We start from the raw sequence: 15,733 nt of genomic DNA on the forward strand, positions 1-15,733 counted from the left end.
CCGCATGCTTAACGTTACGATGACAGTTATATTATGAGTTTATATGCTTTGATGTACCGAAGGTTGTTCGTAGTCCCGATGCGATCACGGACATGACGAGGAGTCTCGAAATGGTTGAGACATAAAGATTGATATATTGGACGACTATATTCGGACACCGGAAGTGTTCCGGGTGATTTCGGAAAAAACCGGAGTGCCAGAGGGTTACCGGAACACCCCCCCGGAGAAGTAATGGGCCTTATTGGAGAGAGAGGGCTGGCCTAGGGCAGGCCGCGCGCCCCTCCCCCTCTGGTCCGAATTGGACTAGGAGAGGGGGGACGGCGCCCCCCTTTCCTTCTCCCTCCCCTTCCTTTCCCCCTCCTAGTAGGAGTAGGACCTCTTTCCTACTCCTACTAGGAGGAGGACTCCTCCTGGCGCGCCATAGAGGGCCGGCCGGCCTCCCCCTTGCTCCTTTATATACGGGGGCAGGGGGCACCCTAGAGAAACAACAATTGATCTATTTGATCTCTTAGCCGTGTGCGGTGCCCCCCTCCACCATAGTCCGCCTTGATAATACTGTAGCGGTGCTTAGGCGAAGCCCTGCGTCGGTAGAACATCAACATCTTCACCACACCGTTGTGCTGATGAAACTCTCCCTCAACACTCGGCTGGATCGGAGTTCGAGGGACGTCATCGGGCTGAACGTGTGCTAAACTCGGAGGTGTCGTGTGTTCGGTACTTGATCGGTCAGATCGTGAAGACGTACGACTACATCAACCGCGTTGTGCTAACGCTTCCGCTTTCGGTCTATGAGGGTATGTGGAAAACACTCTCCCCTCTCGTTGCTATGCATCACCATGATCTTGCATGTGCGTAGGAAATTTTTGAAATTACTATGTTCCCCAACACTTACCGGAGTCAAAGTTAGTTCTGGTTACTGTGGCAAGATAAGTAGATATCTAGACATGGACAAGAAAAGGTTCAGCGGGATGAAGTCCCATGACTGTCATGTGATGATGACGTAGATACTACCTGTTGCCCTTAGAGGGATAATGGACAAGCACGTCTGTGACACTCTTATTGGTCTTTGCAACTTTTTCGACGTCATCTCTCGAAAGTCGATCAGTGTGAAGCAGCTCCGAAGGCTACGGGAAGAGATCATTGTGATACTGAATGAGCTTGAGATGTACTTCTCGCCTGCATTATTTTACGTGATGGTGCATCTGTGTTTCCATATTGTGGACGACATAATAGACCTGGGGCCGTCATTCCTGCATAACATGATGCCGTTTGAGAGGATGAATGGCATCATCAAAGGATTTGTTTGTAACATGTCCTGTCTGGATGGAAGTATCGCCCAGGGCTATCTGACACAAGAGTGCATCTCTTTCTGCGAGAATTTTCTATATGACGCAGACCAGCCGCCTGGTGTTGGTGTTGGTTTGCCCGTTAACAAGCACGATGGGAGGCTCGAAGGAGAAGGTCACTCCAACGGTCGCAGGGAACTGCATGTGGCATGCTCAGATTGACGCAGCGACTTTAACAGAGCAAACTTGGTAGTGCTACAACACCTAGACGAGGTAGATCCTTTTGTGGCACTGCACAGAGAAATTATCACAAAGAAGTATCATGACCGGGGGGTATGCAGGACGGACGCCAAAGTTACTAAAGAGCACAACTCCACTTTCCTGCATTGGTTCAAAGAGCATATTATTTCTAATCCCCCGGAGGAGGGCTCTAAGGACGGATTGCTCATATACGCCTTAGCACATGGCCCCTCGCCCAACCTCGTAACCTATCAGGCATACGATATCAACGGATACACGTTCTACACGGAGGCCAAGGATATGGACAGTGATGATCAGAACTCAGGGGTGACGATGGAATGCATGACCGGCAGCGACAACGGCGCAATTGATAGATTTTACGGAAGGGTCGAGGATATCTGGGAGCTTGACTACTCTGGACTGCACAACACGATGATTTTCCGTGTCAGATGGGCTAAGAATGTCGAAAGAGAAAACCGGTATTTCACTACCATGACTATACCCGACGCAAAGAGTGCTACCGTGAACACTATCGCAAAAAACGAGCCATGGGTACATGCTAAGCACGTGACACAATGCTTCTTCATAACCGACCCGCGCAATCCTAGCCGTGTTGTCGTGAGAAGAGGCAAAAGGAACATCATTGGAATGGATGGAGTCGCCAACAAGGAAGACTACGACCAGTACGGCAACCCAATGAGGGAAGATGACGATGATGATGAAGTATACGTCAAAAGAAGAATCAATACTACATTACCTAAGAAAAATCGTACTCCATGGAAAAGGAAAAGTCACAATGAGGGGCTCAATTATTCTTCAACGAACAAGAAAGGAAAGAAGCTCACTCAAAAACAAAAACGTCAACGCTGAGGAACCGTATGTTATCGGTCAAATGATATAATATATATGTTCCTATTTTGTATACACACTTAGCCATTATTATGCATGGGTCCAATGATGTAATATATATGTTCCTATTTTTTATACATACTTAACCGTCAAATGATGCAATATATATCGCCTTCCCTTCGTTCACTGCTCTCGGAAAAAAATGAGTGAAAATAAAGGAAAAGAAAATAGAAGGAAACAAACAGGAAAACTGCTATATAGGTACTGCTTATAGCAGCAACGCTTTTCTGAGAAAAGAGCTACAGCTTGTCAAGATAGCAGTAGCAGTTTCCTCATAAAACCGATATAGCTACCTGGAGTAGCTGTAGTGCGTTTTGTTTAAACGCGCTACTACTATGCCCACCTAACCCCCAAAACCCCACTCCTCCATCCCGCATCTTTTCCCCCAAATCCCCACACTCTCTCTTCCCCCGTCGCGCCGCCGGAGCCCTGCCCTCGCCACGCCCCTGCGCTCGCCCCCAACCCTGACGCTCGCCCACGGCCCTGACCCCGACCCGGGCCCCGGCGCTCGCCCACGGCCCGGCCCCGACCCCGACCCCGGCTCCGGCCCCGGCGCTCGACCCCGACTCCGACCCCGGCACCGACCCTGACCCCTCCCAACCTCGGCCATCGTCGAGCCTGCACCCTCTGTAAGCCCCCACCGCTCCTCCTCTCTCTAGTAGCTAGGGTTCTTTGGTTAATTTACTTAGGTTTTAGTTAGGGCAGATGGTTAATTAGGTTATATACTTGGAATTTGGACATGCGATGTTTTGGACATGTCATTTGGACATGAAGATTTATGTGCAGGGTAAATGATCCGAGCGGCCTATGTTACGCCAGAATGTTGATTCATTTCCGTTCCGGTGAATTTCAGGCGCTCGATATGTCCATTTTTTAGCAAAGGTCATGCCAAAATTTTCCGTGAATTTTGGCATGACTTGTGCTAGATAGTAGGCATATCGAGTGCCGGGAGTTGCTGGGAAACGACATTCTGGAAAACATAGATATTTTTTATGTCATTTCTCATTTTTTTCATAGTTTTAGAATTAAACAAGGAGACTTAATCATAGGAAACATGTCGAACAACGAAGAAACTGGGCCTTCTGACCAAGATGCAGACGAGATGGATTATGATGGTGAACAAGAGTACCTCGACTTTTTGTCTGCTAAGCACAATCAAGGTTTGCAGGTCGGCCTCGATGATGGTACTGATGCCGACATCGACACCGATGGCGGCGCCGAGATCGACGGCGAAGGTACCGGCGGGGAAGATACCAGCGGGGAAGGTACTGGCGCCAATGCCGCTACAGAAAAGAAGAAGCAGAAGAAGCAGAGGATACGAAAACCTAACAAACTAGGGATTGGACGACTGGTGATCACAAAGATGGTACGTGGCAAGTTTGAGCCATTAGAGCCGGAAGAACCTCACAAGTGCTATGGGAACCAAGTAGGATGCATCCTATGGGAATGCGCGAGCATCAACAACGATGACTTAAGGAGTAAAGAACATTTGACGCAGTTGCTCCTGACGAAGTTGCACAAGAGATTCAAGTTCCCCGACCGGGATGATAACATAGAACAACCGTGGGATGATCCGAAGATGAAAAATATTAACAATCACGCCATGGGCATGTTCAGCAATGATTTGGCTCCTGGAAAGGGAGGGTGAAACGAGCTATTGAGGCTGAGGAACCCCTGTCCAAGATTCTGGAGGAAAATCCGACACTTACGAAAGAGGAGTTTGAAAAGTTCAAGGACACTTGTGCTATCGAGGCAGCCAAGGCTAAGGCTGTGAAATTCAAGAGCCTTCAGCAAAGGAACACGGGGAAGCATCGCCTCGGAAGTCGTGGTTACCTCGGTAAAAGGCCCATATGGGATAAGGAGGACGCGGAACATGAAGCCGTGGGTCTCCCAGACCCCTTTGCGAAGTTCACCAACCCCTTGGAGCGTGTGTTCATCAGGGCCCGCTATAAGTGGGACAAGGAAAAGAAGGTTTTTTACACAGACAAGATCACGACGAGATTGATTAGACTGCTGGTAATTATTCTTTTACCACCTTACATTTAGCTCTAGATCTAGTCGACTACACATTAGTAAACGGTTCACATTTCTTCTGCAGGAGAAGCAACACCAGCTTGCAGCCGAAAGCCCTACTTCTCCTATGAGGCCCAAGTGAGACACCCCTCTCAACCGGGCCTTGAACGAACTTAAGGGACTCCCTTTGGGCCAGCGGCCGCAATATGGTCGTGTGCACGGCGCTGGAGACGGCGCCACATGGAAGGTGTTTTACAACGAGGGCCTGGAGGACAAGAAGCAGAAAAAGAAGTTTAGTCAGGCAGACATCGACGAGAAGGTGAAGCTTGCGTTCGAGAAAAAAGCAGCTGAGGACGCGAAAAAAACATACGAGGAGAAAAATGAGTTGCTACAGCAGGCAGTCATTGCTGCTGTAACTGCCTACAGAAATGATTTTGCTACTAACTTGGTCCCGGCTATCATCAACTGGACGAAGGAAAATCTAGACAAGACGGTACATGATTTCCCGTTGTCCAGTTTCGTCGCGAGCAACTCCATGAACAACAACACCACCGCACCATCACTTGCTCACGCAAGCGGGCCTCGTCTCGCACCCGCGCCCGCTCATAGATGTTCGTCCTCAGTCTCTGGCGTGCTAGGAGGGCCTTCGTCTTTGGCTGAGCTCGACGCCCTCACGGTAATTACATGTCGCACGAACATATATATCTAGGATATTCCATTTCCGTTGCCTTTCGGATGTTTTACGCCACAGACATGTGTTTGCAGGCCGACGAAACCCCATGCACCGTACTCTACTTGATCAAAGGCCAGAAGGTGGATGTGGGAAAGGGGTGATAACGAAGCACTTGGATCTCACGTTCCAGAACCAGCCGATGCCCGCTGGGCACTTCAGGGTTACCTTGTCGAGTGTGACATCGGGGCACGAGGATTTGCCTCCTCCAGTATGGCATGGGGGACGGGACGACGAGACCCCGCTGCGTATTGGAAGCTGCAAGGATTGGGTGCTGCTATGGCCGAAGAATCTTCTTTGTCTGGAGCCGGCCGAGAGCACACCAATAACCACACATCAACAAGCATGTATGGAGACCACCACCCCACCTACGCAATTACCAGCTCTTGTAGTGTCGGGTGAGAGCGGCGGACGACGTGATGAATAGGGTGCAATAGTACTGGCTGATGTAATAGGTCCCGTAGAACAAAGAATGGATGATGAGATGGAGGAGATGGAGGACCCAATGGGTTTCCACAATACAAACGCGTATGAGGGTGACTTAGATATGATGAGTCAACCATATGACAAATCGGGCTATCAGCATGCTAATGAGGATATGGATGATTTGCTCGGGCAGGAACGTCGTAGCAGGGATTGCAAGAAGTCTCTCTTCATGAAATCCTCATAGGACACGCCTGAAGATGCCGCCTCAACACATGCTCAACTAGTCGGGGGTCATACAGTGCTTAGCCCGGCAACACTGGGGCAGGGGTTAAGGAAGGGTCTGGAAGGTGTGCCCAAGAAGAAGGAGAGGAAGAGACCGGGGAAGATAGCTGTCTCCAAACAAGCCAGAGCACATAGCAGTCATATGGTGGATTCCAAAGAGCGTGTACCCGTGAAAGGTGCAGCCATGTTCCATCTCACGGGCGAGCCGATGCTACCGCCGAAACCGCTGGAGGCACTATCAAGGGATCTCATGAGACTGCACGACCATGTGCTGTCGACTGAGAAAAGCCTACTAGCCTCGAAGGATCCAGGATATCCGACATACGTGGCTCATGTGCCTGAGGGGAAGTGCTACGTCGACACACGGCCTGCGAAGGTGTTCTTCTTGCGGTTTGACCATATCTTTGAGAAGTTTCTGACAAGGCGGCTCGATTTTATAATCGTCCGCCTTTTTGCGCTACATATGAGCTCCGTCATGAAGAGAGAAGAAGTCTCGCAAATCTATGTGGCGGATCTGTACTACATGAACGAGTCTTTCTTGAGTCTCGGTGATTTTGAGCGTGAAACTGCTAGGGAGTACCTTCAAAACTTCATGGTACAGAATAAGGACCAGGAAATTGTCCTCCTGCCTTATCATCCAAAGTAAGTCAGTTCCTGACAACCCTTTCGTAGATTTCAATTATTCCTTCTCGCTCATATGGAGAATAATTTGAGGTGTCTTTTCCCCGCAGCAACGGGCGCGCCGTCCTTATCGTTCTTTACCCGCGAGTCTCCCACGCTATGTATTTCGACCCTACCAGAGACTACGAGAAGAAGGACTACACCCACATAATGAATATTCTAGATGATGTTCTCCAAGGCTTCAGCATTAGGGGTGGCCACCTGCAAATCAGGAAACAAAGGAACAAGAAGTTGGGTTTCTCGCATAAAACTAACTTCTGCTGCATCCATGCCCCAAAACCAAGCAAGAAAGATGGATTCTACCTCCTTCGTCTCATGATTGAGTTCAACACAGATCATCAAAAGCTTCGTATGACAACCAGAAACAATGATCATGCCCGCAAGTGGGTAGAATCTCATGGAGAAGCGGATTATAAACTTAGAGATGACTTCTTTCGCATCCAAAGGGACATTGCGATGATCATCATGAAAGAAGTCGTCGATGAGAAGGGGATGTTCCACCATGGCCCTATATCGCGAGCTGACGTCCGGACTCGCATAAGCAACGTCATGACCTCACGTCGTTCAAGAAGCTAGGGTCCATCCTTAATGATATGGAAGGATGGAACTTCTGGTGATTTACGATGCCGATGATGATGATATGTGTCGATTGAACTTGTATACTTTATGTAGCGATTAAACTTTGTGATGTCCACGGTCCCGGCCGAAAACTTGCATAACGCTACTTTGTTAGTTTGGGTACGATGACATGCGTACCTCCACTACTAGGGAAAACCTTATACACAGAGGTATAGTAGTAGCGCTGGCCAAAACACGGCGCTATTGCTACTTATTAGTGCTCTAGTTAATTACTTTGCGTACTATATATTGCATCTAGTTGCTAACCTTTCTTTTTCGTGTTGCTCTAGTATATTTTTTTGCATATGATCATGCATTCTCTTGATAAAGATGCATCTCTAACAGGTACCTAGATTCTTGATGGCGAAGGAGTACTATGTGGTGTACAAAGGGAAGGTTACGGGAGTGTACGATGAGTGGTATGAGTGTCAGGCGCAAGTCGAGGGGGTCTCGGGCGCCAGCCATAAAGGCTTCAAAAGCAGACAAGAAGCACAAGCTAGTTACTTGAGGTACACGCTAGCGCGAGAGAGGCCTCATAACCGCCGCCTCATGTACTGCATAGTTCCGCTATCACTCATAGTGATAACGCTTCTCGCGCATATCATTGTTTAGATGGATGACGTTGTAGTTGCAAGTATTCGAGACTTGCATGTATCGCTATTTTCGAGATGATGACGAGAGACCACTTTGTGTTAGGTGATGATTATGATGAGACTATTTGTATGTATATGCTATGATTACATTTGTGGTCTCGCAACCATTTGTATGTGTATGATGATGGCATTTGTATGTGCTAAAGATTCTTGTATAAAGCCTGTTCAAATACAAAACAAATATGCAGGAAAAAACAAAAACTAATAAAATTAGTAGTAGCGAGTGGAGAAAAGTTGGTAGCAGCATGCCAGTAGCAGTAGCGCGGCCCAGCAAAGCGCGCTAGAGATATTAGTAGTAGCGAGCTTCCATACAGCACGCTGATGCTACACTTGTATAGCAGTAGCGCGGGCGTACACGCACTGCTGCTACAGGTTAGCTGTAGCGCCTTATCAGTAGTGTAGGATCGTCGTTGCCACCCCATCGAATCGATGCTAGCAGGAAAACATAACCTAAAGAAAAGAAAAACATAACGGAGTGTCCCCCACTCCTTTTGCCAACGACAAGGCGACCAGACGGGGGAAAGGAGGGAGACCAAGGTGGCAGTGTGGAGGAGACGCCACTCCTATGGTTTTCTTGGTTGGAGTCGGTTACTATCGGTTCCTTATCCTGCTTCAGGTGCATCCACCTTTAGTGCACGTGGGATATAGTCGGTTCTAGAAAACTAAAACAACAACATTTGAATACACTTTCCCTCTCATCGGGTTTTTTTTCCTTCTCTCGCTGTCTTTTTTTTTTGAACTGTTCTCTCGCTGTCTTTGCTGGCGTAGAGCTTTCTCTCCTCCTATTCATCGATCCTCACCGTGACTTTTGCTTGGGTTGATCTAGGGGCAATCTCTACACTGTTGCCCGACCTTGGTGATACGTGGCGGCGACAGGGTTCAAGGAGTTTCTTCGAGTAGATTGATTACTGTTCTGATGATCAGCGATCCGTCAGATTTTTCATCAGGTAAGAGGGGAATGGATGGTCTTGAGGGTATGGTGGAAAGATTGGGTCTCTTGGAGGAAGACATCGACGGTGTTGTGTTCGAGAGGGGAGTGACGGTATCCCATGTTTTGGAAATTTTGAACTTTTTTGAAAATTGTGAACCTGCAGAATAGGGTGCTCTTCAAGCCCGACTGGGTTATGCGCACGAACATCAACGCTGGGGATGATCTGTCCAAGACTCCAAGTACATGAACAATGCCACCAAGTGGAACAACGACTTCGCCACTGCCATGGTCAAGCTCCCGCCCGAGGATACTCGTTTCGAGATAAGGAAGAAGTGCACTTTGAATTTGAACGGAGGCTCAAGACGAGCCTAACTTTGAATTTGAAAAGCCAACAACCAGCTAGAAATTACAACAAACAACACGCAACCAGCTAGAAATTACAACAAACAACACGCAACACAACAATGAGCGAATCATACAAATGGGCTAAGGGCATCTAGCCCGCAAATTTTCTCCCTCATCCATCCGCGAACAGGGGAATCAGTCCGCGGACACGGATGCGGGAGGACGCGCGCCATCCAACTGTAGCCACATACATTTCAAACTCTTTTTTAACAAACCGGATGAAGTTCGTGCAAATAAGGCCGGGTGTCATATAAACATGACGGATTTCATACAAACACGGCGGGTTTTCATTACATTTCAAACATTTAAAACAAGAAAAACAACCCAGCCCTAAACCTATCCTACGGCGGCGGCGGCGCCCGACGTCCAAGCCCGTGTCGTCCTCTATCCGCCGTCTCCATGAGCACCGCCTAAGTTCAACATACCGACGGTCCCTGACTCTGAGCTTTAGCAACTATTCTTTACAAGATATTTAGGACCTGTTCTGGAACTCTCCCACTCTGAGCTTCCCAAACTCCAGGTGAAAAATGAAGCCGAACACATTAGCTCCGAGAAGCTGAAATAGTGAAGCTGGGATGGGCCGTAGTGCATTTTTGCCGAGCGAGGAGAACTCCTCCTGCGCGTACAGATCCGCCCACCCTGGCCTCTTTCCCGCCGGATCCCCTGCTCAGCGGCGCACGTCCCGGCACCAGGTTGGAGCAGCGAGCCCTTGACAATGGCGAACTCAGCAGGTCGCCATTGATGCCGGAGCCAGGAGCAGCAGCCCGGAGGCCGAGCCCCCTCGCCCAAACCACAAGGTGAGCTCCTATGTCAGACTTGGTGCCCCTGTACTGTTAATGGAAACTGAATTTTTGTTGCACATCTTTGCCTCCAGCCAGCCCAATGGGGAGCCTAACGGGCTTTTTGCCTCCCAACTAGGCTGCAGCGAAGGGAGAAGCCAGCGTCTCTCCAGAACGTTTTTTGATCGCTGGGTGAAGTGAGGAGCTCGCTCCAGAAGCTGAAATCGTGGATTCGGTGGAGCTAGGAGAATTCCAGAACAGGCCCTTATTGTTGTCTGTAGAAAAAAGAAGCTATATTTATATTTGGAGTCTATTGCTACAATCTTCCAGTGCCGATTTGAAGTGTCTGAAGCTAGAAAAAAATATTGCTACAGAACTTTATTTGAAGTGTCTGAAGCTAGAAAAAAATTATTATGTACAACTTGTCAAGCATCCAGTGCAGCTAGCAAGAACATTATTCATCACAGTTTGTCAAACATCCAGTTCAACCATTGAGCTCAGGACAGTTTACAACTCCAAAGCTAGATGCACTGGTGCTATCTCAGAACAATCGGCTGCCAATTAGGAATTTCAAGAAACCGACCCACACGCGGCACGCCATGCAGAATCGATATGGCACCATGGATGGCCTGCACCTCCATAGCAGTCCAAAGGTTCATCGAGTATAGCATGCCTGCAACGGGAACGACAATCAAACAAAGGATACCGCACACGCACATCGCCAGGGTGGACGAGTCCTCTGGAAGGGGGTGGATACCTATTATCATGGACAAAGACCCGAGACCGAGCCTCAACACCATTAGTGAGGACCTCCGACATTGCCTTCAATGCCGCTCGTTGCGACAGTCATCGACGCTCTGCCGGCTGTTGCCCAGGAGCGTCTGCTCTAGCCAACCTTGGCTCCCCTGTGCGACCTCCAGCGACAACTCGTCCCTGCTTTCCATCGACCAGCGACTCGGCGATGGTGCTGCACAGAGGGAAGGAGGCTGAGTCAGGTGGTCCCTTCCTAGCCCTGAGGTAGACACTCGAGGCGAGGATTTGACAGCGAAACAGGGAACACTATGTCTTGGTCAAAGGTGGAGGTCTGGCTCAGCTCAGAGAGTATCTTACCAAGCTTCCTTGGTTGTATCTTAGTGTCAACATCTCTTTCCCAGCTGCTTCTTGGCGTGATTGAAAATTTAATGACAGTATAGTGTGTATCACTGTTTGCTTAACCGATAGCTTTTGGTGCGGCAGTCTTAACGCTTCTGGCGCTTCTGAGGGCATTTCTTGGCTTTGTGGCCTTCTTCATTGCATAAGGAGCATACAAACACTCCTGTTGGACAGCTCCTGGCCTTGTGCCCTTCTTGACCACAGCTAACACATCGAAGAACCCACTTCATATCTGATGACTGTTTAGCAGTACCAGGGTCCTGTTCTTCCAATACTTTGGACATGTTGGAGGATGTAGCTATAGTGCTGCTCTCTTCTAATTCTTTTGACGTGTTGCCAGATATAGCTCCGAACTTCTGCGGACACATACGGGCATAGTGACCTTCTTCATGGCATGTAGAGCACATCCTTTTCTCCCCTTCTGTTTTTGTTTTACATGTTCTAACCATTGGACTAGACTTGTTGGAGGTCAGTACTTTTGCTTTTGAGGGGCAACACTGATCGTACAATATCGGCTTCGTTTCTGATGATTGTTTGGCAGTACCAGGGTCCTGGCCTTCTAATTCTTTGGACAAGTTGGTGGCTGTAGCTATAGTGCTGCTCTCTTCAAATTCTTCGGACACGCTGGGGCTGTTCTGAGGACACTGAAAGGCAAAGTGACCTTCTTCACGGCACGTAAAGCAAATTGGACTAGACCCATCGGCTCTAAGTACTTTTTCTTCTGATTTTGCGGAACACTTGGCAGGTGTAGATGATGTGCTGCCTCGTTTTGATAGTGCAAGCCGCAGAGCACCTTGGAAATTCAAGGGGCACTGAGCAAGATAATGATCCTGACATTCACAAACAAAGCATTTAACTTCGCTCAGTCGGCACTCTCCATCCAGATGATATTCGTCACAGCTTGAGCAACCGAGACCATGTGTACTAGCAGTATGCCCTATCTCTCCACAGCGGGTGCAAGCGCGACTCTCCGACTTGTTCTGCTGGCAACACCACATGCTACAGTGGCCATTTTTGCTACAGAGTGTGCAAAAGACTTTGTGCTCCTGATCCTTGAAAGGGCAGTCACAACTGTAATGTCCTTCCTTGCCACAAACCAAACAAGTGATTATCCCATTCATTTTGTCCTGATGCTCTGTTCTACCGCCTTCCCATGGACCTTCACGTTGACTACTGCAAAAGTGGAAATCTTTTTGCCTCCCTAGTGAGGTAGTGAGCGAACCATAATTCCGTGGAGGCCACTCTTGAGAATAGTGGCCTTGGTACCCAGAGGAATGGCATGCGATGTGCTCTGTTTTGCCGCCTTCCCATGGACTTTCATGTTGGTTACTGCAAAAGCGGAAATCTTTTTGCCACCCTAGCAAGGTAGTGAGCAAACCATAATTCCATAGAAGCCAATCTTGCGAATATTGGCCTTGGTACCCAGAGGAATGGCATGCGATGTGCTCCGTTGTGCGGCCTTCCCATGGACTCTTATGTTGGTTACTGCTTTGCCTCCCTAGTGAGGTAGTGAGTGAACCATCATTCCATAGAGGCCACTCTTCTACTACTTTTGACAGGTTGGCAGATATAGCTCTTAACTTTTGAGGACACTGACGGTCATAGTGACCTTCTTCACGGCATGTAAAGCATATCCTTCTCTTGAATCTCTTCCCTGAGTTTTTTGTTTTACATGCCCTGAATATTGGACTAGACTTGTCGGGGGTCAGTACTTCCCCTAGCGTGGTAGTGAGCGAACCATCATTCCATCGAGGCCACTCTTGCGAAGAGTGACCTTGGTGCCCAGACGAATGGCATGCGATGTGCTTCGCTGTACCACCTTCCCATGGACTTTCATGTTGGTTACTGCAAAAGCGGCTGCTGAGGTCTGCGGCTGTCTCCCACTTTCTTTTTGACTCGATTTCCTGAGTCTTGAGAGATAACCCATTGGTTTCCATTTGAACTGTTTCTGACCAGGGATAACAGATAAGAGTGGAAAATATGAGACAAGGAAGAATCTAGTTTGAGGAGTAGGATAAAAATGATATTGTAGAAGTCACTGTGTAGAACTGTAGATGCAACAGAATATAGCCCAAACAGCTAAACAATATCCACTGATGTACATGCATACAGGGGCTCAACTATACAGGTGCAAGCAATGCCTCAACTATATACGTACTTCCGTTTTGAGCACAGGTGTCGATATCCTCCTACTGCCGATCTGAAAATCTAACATGTGAAGAGAGGGGCTAAACATTCATGAATGGTTAATGATACCTTAAAAGTTAATCATACAAGAGTCAGACAAATCTCACACCTCACATCATTGTTATAAGAGCATGCAGAAAGGTTCAAAGAGTCTGAAACCTATACAATGCCATAACCCACCCATATGCCTTCAGGACAGAGAACAATTATCTTTAATACACGACATGCACTTGTACATTGGAATTTTACCTTCGCTGTCACTGACGCATATCGGATCGTCTTCCCTCGACCCTTCCATGATGCGGTTGCTGCCAGTGCTCTAGGAAGAACGAAGCTATATTAATAATAATTCTGAAAAAAAAACATGGTGTTTGAAAGAAAGCAAAGTTTACATCACATAAAAGACCTGGTTAGCTAATATGGTGTCAGAATCGAAAACTGTGTATACTATATAAGCATCTTCGTAAGACCGAGGTAAAGCAAAACAAAAAAAATCTGTTTTTCATTATTTATTTATTCATGAATACCATACTATAATGTTTGCTAGGGAATCGTTAACCATTCTTGCAACAAATACATTAGTTGCGAAATCTAATATGCGTGTGTTGGACATACTGTATATTTGATATGATATGCATAAAAAGAAGAAGGAAAAAGATGGTTCGGTGGGACTGCTCTGCTATGTAGGCCTGGAATTCACTCTCTGTTTCCACCTAACGCACGCACCAAATCAGGTGCCTATACCGAGGAACGAGGATCTAAACGGAAGGGGAACTGGATCAACAGAAGATGAGTGAGTGAGATCCGCGGTGAGATACCTGATGGGGCGTCAGCAGCTGTGAGCAGGAGAAGGGAGACCCGGCGGCGGCGACGGCGGGGGCGGGGTCAACAACCGGAGTGCCGCCTTGCGTTTCGGTTCGGAACTTTTGTTGGGAAATACTAGAAGCAGCAACGAGTGGGGATGAGGGATCGAGGAGCAGTAAGGCAAACTGTTTTTTTTTTAGAAATACTAGTAAGGTTTTTTTTTAGGCAAAGAAGTACTCCCTCCGTTCCGTAATATAAGAGCGTTTTTCACACTACATTAGTGTAAAAAAACACTATTATATTATGGGACGGAGGGAGTAGTAAGGTAAATTGGGTTGGTTCGAATTATGAGCCTGAATAGAGTAGACTGGGGCATTGGGCTTTTTTTAGCGAGTCAATATCAGTGGAAGTCATAAAACTTGCGTTTGATGTGTAATTTGTTTCTAAAATTTATAAAATACGAAATTGTGGTCGCTTAACTTAACTCGGCATGCAAATACGGTGCTTTCTACCGTATCCGGGCATATGGCCTCGACATGTGACCTGCCAGCGCAGCCTAGGCCCACCTATAAGTGGCTTTTTTGCAGATAACTTTCATCCATTTTATTTATTTACTCACAAAATTCCACCCAAAAAAAAGATGCCGACGTATAGCCTGCACATGTGGCGTACCAGCGCAGTCTAGGCCCACCTGTCAGTGGCTTTTTTGCAGATAACTTTCTTGCATTTTATTTATTTATGTGCATAATTCCACAAATAAAATGTAAAAAGATGCGGCCGGTGTAGATTGAACCTATAATCCCGAGCTAATAGCCTGTCATGGATGGCCACGAGACCAAGGATGGTTCGCATTTAAATGTGACAACTGTAGTGTATATGTCTTTTGAAGACCGTACAAATTAAAATTGAAATCTAAAAAAATTGTGGAGCCCCGCTGTTCGAACCTTTGTCCTGCTAACCACCCGACCATGATGATACTTGATATTTTAAAGGGACCCAAATTTTGTTGTCCAATATTCTTTTTTTTTTGCTCTACGTAAGAAAAAACTTAGGAGTATATTCTTTAAAAAAAAAATAACAGCTTATACTCTGGTATATCTTTTTATTTCTTTATGTTACCTTTGTATTTTACATTGTTCAGATATCCTTGTGGGCATTGCAATCTAAGTATACACACCGTCAATTAGCTAATTAAAGATAGAATTGATTTGAGTTTTTTAGAGATAAATATATATAAGAGTGATGTGTGTTGTATAGTTTCAAGTTTATGAGTCCGTAGGCTAGCCAGCTACACAATTTCTTTTGTGGGGAAGGTATATTTAAAGTTAGGTACTTCGTGCAAATTTGTAGTCTTGGTCACCCTATTATTATCTATGGATAGCTGTCAATTCAACCTAAATATAGAGAGTGGTCTTAAGCCGCCTCATTTTTTTACGATGAAAAGTTTCACTACTCTCAAAGAAAAACCTTAAAAATTCATAAATATAGTTTTTGATATTCATGACATAAGAACTGACAACATAAATATTTTTACAAGGACTGACAACATAAATATTGTTTATCCTTTGAAAGCACGAAGGGTAGCCTGGTTTGGTGATTAGCCCACGCACATGCGAGGTTCGACCAGGTGGTCACAG

The 15,733-nt window shown here is 47.0% G+C and overlaps 1 protein-coding gene across 1 annotated transcript; it reads right to left on the reverse strand.

Annotated features, from left to right (window-relative positions):
- Positions 1–9,590: 9,590 nt before the first annotated feature.
- On the reverse strand, positions 9,591–14,247 carry LOC119298978. The gene is made up of 5 exons (XM_037576294.1): positions 14,111–14,247; positions 13,542–13,611; positions 11,064–13,053; positions 10,711–10,920; positions 9,591–10,626 (listed from the first exon to the last, which is right to left on the reverse strand). Exons 2-3 carry the CDS (start codon positions 13,588–13,590, stop codon positions 11,192–11,194), a joined length of 1,911 nt encoding a protein of 636 aa, XP_037432191.1. The 5' UTR covers positions 13,591–13,611; positions 14,111–14,247; the 3' UTR covers positions 9,591–10,626; positions 10,711–10,920; positions 11,064–11,191.
- Between the last annotated feature and the right edge of the window lie 1,486 nt (positions 14,248–15,733).

The sequence above is a fragment of the Triticum dicoccoides genome, chromosome 5A, assembly GCF_002162155.2.
Source record: "Triticum dicoccoides isolate Atlit2015 ecotype Zavitan chromosome 5A, WEW_v2.0, whole genome shotgun sequence".
NCBI lineage: Eukaryota > Viridiplantae > Streptophyta > Magnoliopsida > Poales > Poaceae > Triticum > Triticum dicoccoides.